At 49.3% G+C, this 12399-nt stretch overlaps 1 protein-coding gene across 3 annotated transcripts; it reads right to left on the bottom strand.

Moving 5' to 3' along the window:
- Positions 1-3568: 3568 nt before the first annotated feature.
- MRPS23 (mitochondrial ribosomal protein S23) lies at positions 3569-11749 on the bottom strand. 3 transcript variants are annotated; one of them, XM_053275608.1, is made up of 5 exons: positions 11594-11749; positions 8584-8760; positions 7515-7592; positions 7210-7333; positions 3569-4000 (listed from the first exon to the last, which is right to left on the bottom strand). In XM_053275608.1, the coding sequence occupies exons 1-5, from the start codon at positions 11635-11637 to the stop codon at positions 3857-3859; spliced, it is 567 nt and encodes a 188-aa protein (XP_053131583.1). In that variant the 5' UTR covers positions 11638-11749; the 3' UTR covers positions 3569-3856. The 3 variants fall into 3 exon arrangements, with proteins under 3 accessions (XP_053131583.1, XP_053131582.1, XP_053131585.1); XM_053275607.1 differs by lacking the exon at positions 11594-11749 and adding an exon at positions 11399-11529; XM_053275610.1 differs by lacking the exon at positions 11594-11749 and adding an exon at positions 11392-11435.
- Positions 11750-12399: the final 650 nt, after the last annotated feature.

The raw sequence follows: 12399 nt of genomic DNA, 5'->3' as shown, positions 1-12399 counted from the left end.
GTGGTAATGCCAGCTCCCCACAACCACCATGGAGGAGTGGGGTGGAGACCCCCACTTCCTTCCTCCTGTGTAGGAAGAGTAGCTCTCCCTCCCACCCTCCCTGGGGCCTGCAGGGTGTGGGTGCCCTCCAACGGGAACCACGTTTCCTATTCCACCAACAGAACGAACACTGGCATTGCCAAGTAAGTGATCTGCTTGACGATCTTCAGCACACCGCTGTGTGTTCTCATTTAAGGAAAAGATACCAAAGGGTTTGGGGAAGGCATTGCTCCTTGGAAAACCAAACCACAAGCTAAGTAATAACCGTGTACAAATCTATGGACACACACTGCATACCTAAATTGAATTAGTCTTACACGTATATAGAGAAGCAACAAACTTTTTCACACATAATATTACATGTCTATAAAGAAGCAACGAAGAATAGAAGGATTGAACTGGACCCCCTCAAAAAATTTGTAAGAATAAATGAAAGTATATGAGTCCACTCTCTGGTGATGATAAATAAAGAGTCCTTCCATTCAAAATGTACTGGTTAATTATCCAACTGTCGTTCCAAAATTAGCTCACACTTCTTTCCAAAACTTGGATCCTGAACCAGCTCCTTATGCAAAACGTAGCTCCTTAGGTAAGTATTCCTTGTCCAGAAGATATTGGACCTGAATGTTCTCTGTCCACAAGATGTTTACTTGTTCAAAAAATATTTGCTCAACAGGTTTCCTAGGGAGTATAGACCTGTTTCCTCCTGCGAAAGCAGGACTTCCTCAGGAGGAAAAGAGATGTGTTTTCTTCCAATAGTGCCCCTGCACTACCCAGTGGCTTCTGAATTCAGAAATCCTACCGGATACCAAGTACATTTTGAATGGAAGGACTCTTTATTTACCATCACCAGATAGTGGACTCATATACTTTCATTTATTCTTACAACTTTTTCGAGGGGGTCCAGTTCAATCCTTCTATTCTTCGTTGCTTCTTTATAGACATGTAATATTGTGTGAAAAAGTTCGTTGCTTCTCTATATACATGTAAGACTAATTCAATTTAGGTATGTAGTGTGTGTCCATAGATTTGTACACGGTTATTACTTAGCTTGTAGTTTGGTTTTCTGATCCGTGTTTCCTCATTTTTTGTATTGCTCCTTGGAAGACAGGGATGCTGGTAGAGGAGGGGAAACGGGGACACCACGGGAAACCCCACAGCGACACCAAGCGGGCAGGAGAAAAGCGAGCACCCTCGCCGGCTGGCAGGGCTGTCCTTCCTGCAGTGACATTTCCCAAACGATCAATATCCCATTATTAGCCAGAATAATCCCGAGCCCGTGGTTTGGTCGTGGCAGAAACAGACCTCAATGAGAAACACACATTTGGGGAGGGTGTGTGTGTGGGTCTCTGGCTCCCCTGCTTGTGCACAGCTGGGCAGACACTGCATCCTAAAAGTCAAGATCCTTCTTGCCACGGGGGGAGCTTATGCATCTCACAGCCAAGGCTGGAGGGAGCCGGACCAGCTACTTTTTCAACGAAGCCCAAACAAGGGGTGGGTAGGGAGAGGGATTTAAGGACAAGGGGCACGTGCCCCCCACGCCCCCCCCATAACTTCAAAAGCAGCCACTGGAGCGGGTGACCTTTTGCTAACTGCTGGAAGGTAAAAGCTTGATAAATAAGTAAGCAGGTCACCGCTGGGGGTTTCGCTACCAACCTTTTAATTAAAATCCTCTGGCTCCTGGAAGGTCACCGTGAATGAGAGCGGCCCAAGTACAAAGCAGGCCTGCCCTTCGCAAGCTGTGAAGGATGCCTGCCTTGCACACTTGGCGGTTCAAAGAGGCAGACACCCCCACCACCCCGGCTGGGGACAGAGGTCAGCCATCCAGCAACTCTGGCTCCAGAAGGCCGTTTCTACAGGTGAAACTCGGAAAATGAGAATATCGTGCAAAAGTCCATTAATTTCAGCAATGCAAATTAAAAGGTGAAACTGATCTAGGAGGCAGACGCATTACCTGCAAAGCGAGATCAGTCCAGCCTTAATTGGTTATCATTGTGATGATCATGGCGTACAGCTCGTGAGAACCCCAAATCCACCATCCCAGAAAATGAGAATATTACATGGAACCAAGAAGACAAGGATGGTAGAAGAGAACAATATCGGACCTCTGAAAAGTAGAAGCATGCATATGTATTCAGTCCTTGGTTGGGGCCCCTTTGGCAGCAATTCCTGCCTCCATGCGGCGTGGCATGGATGCTCTCAGCCTGTGGCACTGAGGAGGTGTTATGGAAGACCAGGATGCTTCCTTAGCGGCCTTCAGCTCTTCTGCATGGTTTGCTCTCATGTCTCTCATCCTTCTCTCGGCAATGCCCCATAGATTCTCTATGGGGTCAGTTCAGGCGAGTTTGCTGGCCAGTCAAGCACAGGACACTGTCTACTTTTCGGAGGTCCGATATTGTTCTATTCTACCATCCTTGTCTTCTTGGTTCCATGTAATATTCTCATTTTCTGGGATTGTGGATTTGGGGTTTTCACGAGCTGTACGCCATGATCATCACAATGATAACACACTAAGGCTGGACTGATCTCGCTTTGCAGGTAATGCGTCTGTCTCATAGATCAGTTTCACCTTTTAATTTGCATGACTGAAATTCATGGACTTTGGCACGATATTCTCATTTTCCGAGTTTCACCTGTAAATCTGGAAGCTCCAGCACACACAAGCCCTGTTTCTGCCGCCAGGGAAGAGTCAGCAGCAAGGGCCGACCCCTGCCCGCTCGCTTAGCTGGGCTGCTCACTTGCAGTATTCCCAGTTAATTGGGCCACATCGCCAGCTAGGCCATCGGGCCTCTTTTCCTGCCCCCTTCCCCAGCCCCACCCGCAGGTCCTCTGGCTGTGGATTCTTTCCAGCAGGGGTGCGGCGGCAAAGCCACCATCACCGGGGGGGGAGAAGCCAACAAGCCAACTTCCAGGCTGTCCAAGGATGGCAGAAGCGGGTGGGAGGGGGGATCCTCCGAAGGGCACCGTCTGGGCACCGAGGGCAGAGGAGAGCCGGCTGCTGCCCCACAACTCCTTTTGAACGGGGGCGTTGCCAAGAGTCACAGCCGGGAAGGAGGCACCACCCGGACGCGGCCTGTTGCCACGAAGCAGGAGCTGAGGCTCAAGCAGAGATCCTGCTCAGGCAAGCCTAGGCCAGCGTATGCCGCCCCACCCACCCCCAGATCTCGATACGCCCAGATCTTCCGAGATCCGCTGGAGCCAAGCAGAAGCCGGGTTCGAAGCAGAAACCGGATCGTTCTGAACGAGGAGCCCCTCCAGAGCAGGCAGGGGACATGGACACATTACCAGACACACACTGGTGCCGTTTGAGCGAGACGCGGGTCTTTGTGGCAAGCCCTCCCAAGGACTACAAGCCCCATAATGCCTTGCTTCGCGCGGGCCCGTCTTGTGCCTAGGCAGGCGGCGTTGAGCAGGGTGTAGCAGCACGAGGAAGCAACAAGCACCTTAATACTCTGAAGTCCCAAGGACAGAAGGAGCCAGTGCTACGGATAGGGTTCGAAGGGCCCCCGGAGGACACAAGAGAGCAGGATGATTTCCACACACACACACTTTTAATCACTGGAATACACACAGACTTTTGACATGATGCAGTCTTTCCCCAGGCCTCAAGGCGAGATCCCTTCTGCAAGGAGCCCACATTTGCAACGGTTTGCACCACGGGAAGCAGGCGGTGGGCGGAACCCCACTGGCGAGGGAGACAGGCCTTCTCTTGCCGGCGGGAGGGTCTCTGGGTGAAAAGGCTGGCGGCCGACGGGGCAGGGGGTCGGCCCACAGAGCGTTGTGTCGCCGTCCCGGCCAGGGCAAGGCAGAGCCCCACTTAGGAGTCGTCTTTCTCCCCCTCCACTTCTCGCTGTGCGCCTGTGGACTCCGGCTCCTGCAGGCTCCCGTGCATCTCCTGCAAAACGCTCCCGAGCGGCATTCCCAACGCCGGATCCCTGGGTGTGGCTTCCTGGGGTGCAACCTGTGGGTGAGCAGGACAGGGGGTCACGAGGGGGGCTTCTTGGCTGGCGTCCACCACCGCACGGGTGCCGGCAGACCCCTTTCACCCAAAGGTCCCAGACCCAGGCCTTCTCTGGGCTGACAAGGCCCTGCTATCGTGAGCCTGGGACCACTGACTACACAACGGGAAGCTCCCCGACCCGGGACCCACCGCTGTGGAATGTCTGCTCAGGAAACGTGTGGGTCCCCCTCCTTTCCCCGGCTTTGGGTGGGCTGTTAAGGCATTCCTGTTCCTCCAGGCATTTGGCTTTTTCTTTTCTGTGGCTGCCTTCATAGCGCTGACTTTTTATTTTTATTGTTATGGGTTGGTTTTAGCTGATTGCCATTTTAACCCACCATACACTGGGACACAGGCAGCTGCCCATATACGGAGTCAGACCCTTGGTCTATTTAGCTCAGTATTGTCTTCACAGGCTGGCAGCGGCTTCTCCCAGGTTGCAGGCAGGAATCTCTCTCCCAGCCCTATCTCGTTGGAGATGCTGCCAGGGAAGGAACTTGGAGCCTTGTTGCTCTTCCCAGATCGGCTCCATCCCCGGAGGAGGAATCTCTTCCAGTGCTCACACTTCTGGTCTCCCTTTCATATGCAACCAGGGTGTGCCCTGCTTAGCTAAGGGGACAAGTCCTGCTTGCGACCACCACACCAGCTTTCCTCTCCTAAAAAGATCTCAAGTACAGAGCCAGGAAAGATCTTAGGGAATATAGGAAGCTGCCATATACTGAGTCAGACCCTTGGTCCACCTCGCTCAGTATTGTCTTCACAGACTGGCAGCGGCTTCTCCAAGGTTGCAGGCAGGAATCTCTTTCAGCCCTATCTTGAAGATGCTGCCAGGGAGGGAATCTGGAACCTTCTGCATGCAAGCAGGCAGGGGCTCTTCTCAGAGCGTCCCCCAAGGGGGTTATCTTCCAGTGCTCACACATGTAATCTCCCATTCAAATGCAACCAGGGCAGACCCTGCTTAGCTAAGGGGACCCGTCTCCATCACAGCTTTCAGAAAGCATGTTAAATCTTGGATTTTTACCCAGGCTTTTATATGATCGTCTCGGCTGCTGCTCTTTGTACTTGCATGCTGTATTGTTTTTATACAGTGGTCCCTTGACTTACGTAAATAATCCATTCCGAACGCACGTTCGGAGGTCGAAATTTTCGTAAGTCGAGGAGCGCACCACGGAAGTCTGAAAACATTCGTAATTCGAGGAAGCCGCATCTAAACATTCGTAGGTCGAGTAAGCTGAATCTAAACCGGCAACTACTTCCGGTCTTTTTTGTCGCTCGTAACTCGAAAACAACGTAAGTCGAGTAGTTCGTAGGTCGAGGGATTACTGTACTTGTGTTTTAAATTTTTTAACCAGCTTTGTCTTTATATTTTTAGCTTAATATTTTAACTGTGTCATTTTTTATAATCTTGTTTTTAAATTTTGCTGTAATTCGTGCTTGGGGTTGTTTTAATGAAAGGCGGGATATAAATTTAACAATAAACAAATCATAAAATAAATAAGTCATGCTTGCTACTACAAGACCAGCGCTCCACTTAGATGCTTGTTTCTTTTGCAGAAAAACCACCTAATAATGTTTCGGAAAACACACACACACACAGAGAACAGTCTGCCTAGCAAAAGGTGGCAATGAAGAAGACCAATTAGTGAAGACTCAATCGGCGCTCAAGTTACCGGGGTGGCCAGATCACTGGATGCAACCACCCTCGGACGGAGCAGTTTCCGGTGGTACTGGCTAAACTGTGTTCAAAGCCCTTGACGTGAATCGTCTTCCTCACACCCTCACGGGCAAGGATGACGCCGCTTAGCAGTGGGCGTCGGTGGGCTCTCTGCTTCCCTGGAGGTTTCCCCGACAGAGCCTGGCCTAGCAGACCTCAATAAGGTCCCTTCTAGCTCTGACGCGCCACGGTTCTCGCCATCCCATAAGGAAGGCATGGCCCACAATATGCAGAAAGAGCGGCTTGCTGAAGACGCTGCAGGGGGTCTCCCCAGCTGGAAGCTCGGCCTTAAGCACAACACACCAGCCTCAAGAAGGCGCTACTGTGAGAGAGACACAGACGGCTGCCAGGATTTCTAGGGTTCGTCCACAGCAAAAGCTGGCTGGCCAGCGCTGCCCAAGGTCCCCCCAAGTTTAGGGATTTAACACAGGGCCGATTTCAAGTGTCTTCGCACTACAGACCAGCAAGTGGGGTTTGTGCAAGAGAACAGAAGCGGGAGCCCAAGGCTGTGACCGGCACCGCACAGGCTCGCTTGCTTGCTTGCACATTTGTACACCACAGGCAGCGGCCAGACCCAGGGATTTGGCGATCAAGGACAAGAGGAGAGGCTGGAGAAAATCAACACACGAGAGAGTCTCACAAATGCACAGGAAACTCACAGGAAAGGAAACACACACAACACAACCCAATCCCATTTACAGAACGTGCAGCTGGGCTCCTGGGTGACAGAGCCTAGCTCGTCCCAGTGAGACCTGCTCCCAAGGAAGTGTGCACAGAAGCACCACACTCTCCGGCAGCTGCTGCACCAATTCCTTCTTTGACCAGACTCTTGGACAAGTTGGTTCTGACTCGTCAGTGACACGGTTCCCATGAAATCGACTGTTTGTGGTCCTGGTAATGTCTCGGCTAGTGCCAGTGAAACAACTCCTTACGTTATGTCCCTCAAGTCTGTATCTCACTGTAGTGGATTCCCTAAGTGGTGGCACCCAGTAAGAATTCAAGTACGTACTTTAAAAAAACTTTTTTTAAATGCCAGTACTGCTGTACAAGTCTACATTTAGGATGCCAAGTCCAAACCAAAAAAAAAAACAAGAGACCACTCTGTGTAAGGAATTACGACGCGAACGCCTTTTTTTGCTGACGGGGCCAACAGAAAAGGCTACCAACTTGGTAAGTATATTTTCTAGAGCTCCACTGAATCTTTACAATCCTTTCCCACTTTTTCCTTTTAGGCCACATGCTGTTCAGCTGACTCAGTATGGTGCTATTACCATACTGTGGCTTTAAGGGCTTTTTTTGGGGGGGGGGGTATATAATTTATAGATTGTTTATATACGATTTATAGATTGTTTGCTCCCCCCCCCACCGCTTGCTTTTTAAAAAATAACAACTCCAACTACTAGGCTTCACTTCCGGGCCATGCTTGCAGAACACCAGAGCACCCCTTCAGAATACATACATTTCCCATGGCTATTCTTCGTAAGATGATTCCCTCTGCCAAGAGCGCTCTCCCCGTCTCCTCAAACAGTTTCTCATCGTCCACTTCTCCTTGTTTCTGCAGTTCGGTGTATTTCTCCACAAACCTGGAATGCAAGGGGCTCATGGCGACTCAAAACATCAGCAAACAGGGGAAGAAATAAACATTTCCATCATCGTTTGGTCCAGGACCGTAAATAAAACTTGACTTGACTTGACATTTCCATCTCTTGAACGGAGGCAGAAATCTTCAGGTCAGAGTTTTCCAGCAGTCGTTTGCTCACTTACCTTTGGCAGGCAGATTTGAAGTTCGAGCGGGAAAGCTGAAAAGCTCTTGGGCCATTCCCATATGCGGCATAAAACTTCCTGTTCAATGAGACAAGAGGATTTGGGCTGAGACTGCTCTTTGCAGGGCTTGCAATCAGTATTTAAAGACACGAAGCAGGCATCTGAGAGGAAGCCAGGGCAGTTCCTTAGGGTGGATTTCCCTCCCAGGATCTCCACTGGCTTCCAAAAGCCTCCAAGACCAAGTCAAGAGTCTGGGCTAGCTCTACAACAGCTCTAAGCAAAGTGAGTCTGCTGTTCTGCCTTAGAGACCACCGATTTACACATTCTCCACTGCAATCGCCAAGATCAACCACGACCATCCCAGTCGCAATGTCAGGAAAAGGACTCAACTCAAGACCAATCATTTTGGGAAATGGGACACGTGACCCAGACTAGGACCGGGGAGATCCGAGTTCAAATCCCCATTCAGCCATGAGACTAGCTGGGTGACTCTGGGCCAGTCACTTCTCTCTCAGCCTAGCCTACTTCACAGGGTTGTTGTGAAAGAGAAACTCAAGGATGTTGTGCACCGCTCTGGGCTCCTTGGAGGAAGAGCGGGAGATAAATGTAATAATAATGATAAATAAATAAATAAATAAATAAATAAATAAATAAATAAATAATATGACTCTCCCCCCGACCCCTTCTAGCTTTAAAAGCAGCTACGGAGTGGTGTGATTTGGATTGGGGCTTTGGCGCTAGGGGAGGGGGAGTTTAATTATCCTCTAGGGCAGGGATTCTCAACGTTGGGTCCCCAGATGTTTTTGGACTTCAACTCCCATAATCCCCAACCAAAGGCCACTGAGGCTGGGGATTATGGGAGTTGAAGTCCAATAACACCTGAGGATCCAAGTTTGAGAATCCCTGCTCTAGAGAATGTGTCCCCCCCCCCTTAAAAACTGCTATCAGCCACAGATGTGGGAAGACAGGCAGGTACCCAGGAACTTTCTACACGCAAGCAGGTGTTCTATTCCAGAGCTACGGCTAGTATGTCAGAGAAAGACTACAGAAGGATGCCCTTGGGACTTACGCTCTGATTGCATCTTCCGGATACAGGATGGGGGGGACCACGTCTTGCACTTTGCCATACCGGGGACGAGGGTCCTGATAAAGAGGCTCTCTCAACGGAGGGAAAGCTGCATAAACATCGTACCAGATTGGTTTCTTGGATTCAGGCATGGCTCCCGAACGCAGCAAGTCCCGCGTCCTGACATAGACAGACAGACAGTATCAGCCAAGAACAAGACCAGGATTTTATTTAAAAGCTACAGCCAGGAAAAGGTCATCTCGCAAGAACAGCCCAGATTGGCCTGGAGCCTCCGGGAATCAGCATCCATCTCCAGGTGAGGAATGGAAACAAGTCTGGAGATTTTAATGACTTGGTATTCTACAAAATACCGGGGGGGGGGATCCCCAAGAATATCAGTCGAGCTCTGATATTCTGAGCAGTCCCACCACTTCTCAGCTCATTGGAGGAGCACGCAAGGCTCTGCCTTTTATTTAATGCTCACAACCACCCTGCAAGGTAGTAGGGCGACTACGACCCCTCCACGCTTGGCAAGGACTCTCTGGGAACTGGCATCCATCTCCAAGGGATTCTTGAAAACAACACAGCAAGGAGGCTTCATCGGGAGCACCCTCAGCTCAGCCACAGACGACCCCCTTGGCATGCAAAAGGCCCCCAAGTTTAAACCCTGGGGGGCAGAAAAGTGGGGGGGTGCTCTCTGAGAATGCGGGAGAGCTGCTGCCAGTCAGTGTAAGTAGGAAGATAGAGCTGGACGGGCCAGGAGCCTGACTCAAGATAGGGCAGCGTGGGGACACTTGCTGAAAAAGCGATATATAAATATTCGGCGTTGTCATAATTATAAACCAGGCCTGCTCCACTTTGGGGGCCCCGCCCAAGCTGCCTTTGGACTACAACTCCCATCATCCTCAGCCACAGTGGCCCACAGCCAGGGATGATGGGAGTTGTAGGCCAACATCTGCAGGAGGGCTGGAGTTGAGCAGCCGATATAAACACACACACACTTATTTGCATGCAGTACATACAGAAAACCGCCCTTTTTAGTGGACTGCCCCCCTCTAATTATTATTATTAATAATAATAATAATAATAATATTTCTTGTTTACACAGTCAGACAGCTGTTATTAACTGGTTTGTTTTATCCAGACATCGAGTCCTTCCCAAGGACCTGGGATAGCTGGAATTTATTGTCAATGTTGTTGCTGTTGTTATAGATCTCGTCGCAGAATATAGGCTGTTCCCAGTAAAGCTGCTTTTTGTAATTGGCTGATGGTGATTTCTGTGACCCCGATGGTGTTGAGGTGCTCTTCAAGGTCTTTTGGAACTGCACCCAGGGCGCCAATGACCACTGGGATTATTAATATTATTTTATTTTATTTTGTTATCCACGTAACTGTTGTAAGAAGATCGCACAGACTGACAACAAACAAAGGCATGACAAGGTAGCAGGAATGATACACTGGAACATCTGCAAAAAATACAAGCGACCTGTAGCCAAGAATTGGTGGGACCATCAAATTGAAAAAGTTGAAGAAAATGAAGATGTAAAAATATTATGGGACTTCCCACTACAAACAGACAAACATCTGCCACACAATACACCAGATATAACTGTAGTCGAGAAGAAAGAAAAACAAGTCAAAATAATCGACATAGCAATACCAGGGGATAGCAGAATAGAAGAAAAAGAAACAGAGAAAATCACCAAATACAAAGATCTACAAATTGAAATTGAAAGGCTGTAGCAGAAGAAGACCCAAATAATCCCAGTGGTCATTGGGCACCCTGGGTGCAATTCCAAAAGACCTTGGAGAGTTGGTTTTTTTTTTAATTTTTATTATTATTATTTTATTTATTTACACAGTCAGACAGGTGTGATTGACCAGTTTGTTTTATCCAGACACCGAGTCCTTCCCAAGGACCTGGGATGGCTGGATTTTATTGTCAATGGTTATAGATATCGTTGCAGAATATAGGCTGTTCCCAGTAAAGCTGCTTTTTGTAATTGGCTGGTGGTGATTTCTGTGGCCCCTCTGGGGTTGAGGTGCTCTCCAAGGTCTTTTGGGACTGCACCCAATGACCACTGGGATTATTTGGGTCTTTTTCTGCCTACAGCCTTTCAATTTCAATTTCAGTTTGTATTTACAAATTGAAATTGAAAGGCTGTGGCAGAAGACGACGAAAATAATCCCAGTAGTAATTGGAGCCCTAGGTGCAATTCCAAAACACCATGGAGAGTTGTTGTTTTTTTTTAAATTTATTATTTCGATCTTTATTTACACAGTCAGACAGGTGTCACTGACCAGTTTGTTTTATCCAGACATCGAGTCCTTCCCAAGGACCTGGGAAGGCTGGATTTTATGGTCAATATTACTGTTGTTGCTGTTATTATCATAGATATTGTTGCAAAATGTAAGCTGTTCCCAGTAAAGCTGCTTTTTGTAACTGACTGATGGTGATTTATTTTGGTCTTTGGGAATTGCACCCAGGGTGCCCAATGACCAGTGGGATTATTTTGGTCTTTTTCTGCCGCAGCCTTTTAATTTCAATTTGTAGATCTTTGTATTTTGTTGATTTTTCTAATTTTTTTTCTTTCTATTCTGCTATCCCCTGGTATGGCTATATTGATTATTTTGATTTGTTTTTCTTTCTTCTCGACTAGTTATATCTGGTGTATTGTGTGGCAGATGTTTGTCTGTTTTGTTTATTATTATCATTAATTTATTATTATTAATTTATTATTAATACATTATTATTAATATTAATAATTAATAATGGTGATGATAATAATAATGGGAATGCACAAGACAAACCGCAAACCATAAAACTGGCCAGAACTCATTCAGGGCTTGCAACCTGCCACCACCAGAGACTCCTAGACAGACCCTTGGAAAAAAGTAGAACGTCCACGTCCAGGAGCAGTCGGTCTCCTCCATGCCCTGCGGGGCGGGGGGGGGGGCTCTGCGGGAAAGGAAGAGCCGGCCTCCCCACCCCCGCCAACGCCGCCGTCCTTACCGCGTGAAGACGCTGCCCAGTTTCTCCAGCCGGCTCCCAGACATGGCGCGCCGCGAGCCTGCTGCGGGCAGGCCTTCCCTAGCAACCCCGCGCCGGCCCTAGCAACCCCGGCGGAAGCGGAAACGCGAAGCCTCGCGGGGCCGCCGAGCGACGCAGCCATAGACGGGGAAACCCTAGAGCGGCAGAGCGCGCGTCTCTCCTGCCTGCGTAGGGCGGAATGGGAAGCGCAGCCAGGGAGGGGCAGTTGCCAATCGAAGCCGGAGAAGGATGGGAGGGAGGGGGCAGGCAAAAGCAATCGAGGAGAGTGGAGTGAGCTGAAAAGAACCTCTGCTGAGGAATAGAGGAGCAAGCTGCCATTTACCGAGTCTGACCCTTGGACCAACTCGCTCAGTATTGTCTGCACAGACTGGCAGCAGCTTCTCCAAGGTTTTAGGCAGGAATCTCTCTCTCAGCCCTATCTTGGAGATGCTGCCAGGGAGGGAACTGGGAACCTTCTGCATGCAAGCAGGCAGATGGTCTTCCTCATCCCCTAAGGGAAATACCTTACACTGCTCACATGTGGTCGCCCATTCAAATGCAAACCACAGCAGATGCTGCTTAGCAAAGGGGACAACCCATGCTTGCTCCCACAAGACCAGCTCTCCTCTCCTGCTCCATAGGAGGCCGCAAGCAGAAGGCTCTGCAGCATCCCTTGAGCTCTGCCTGGCAACCCCTTTGCGGAAATTGGGACTCACCCCTGGAATTTGCAACTTGGCATGAAGAACGCAGCTTCACGTGCAGAGCGCTCAGTGGGAAAGCTTCGTGCA

Source organism: Hemicordylus capensis, chromosome 12 (genome assembly GCF_027244095.1).
Source record: "Hemicordylus capensis ecotype Gifberg chromosome 12, rHemCap1.1.pri, whole genome shotgun sequence".
Lineage (NCBI taxonomy): Eukaryota > Metazoa > Chordata > Lepidosauria > Squamata > Cordylidae > Hemicordylus > Hemicordylus capensis.
The sequence above is the reverse complement of the archived record's forward strand: the minus strand, read 5'-3'. Positions and strand labels throughout refer to the sequence as shown.

Bases quoted from the DNA above. Each gene is read 5' to 3' on its own strand.
- MRPS23 (XM_053275607.1), bottom strand. From the start codon at position 11,514: ATGGAGGAGACCGACTGCTCCTGGACGTGGACGTTCTACTTTTTTCCA. The intron at 8,761-11,398 runs GTTTGCGGTTTG...TGTCTATGTCAG, and splicing joins GAGTTCTGGCCAGTTTTATG to GACGCGGGACTTGCTGCGTT. The intron at 4,001-7,209 runs GTATGTATTCTG...GCTCACCCACAG, and splicing joins GAAGAATAGCCATGGGAAAT to GTTGCACCCCAGGAAGCCAC.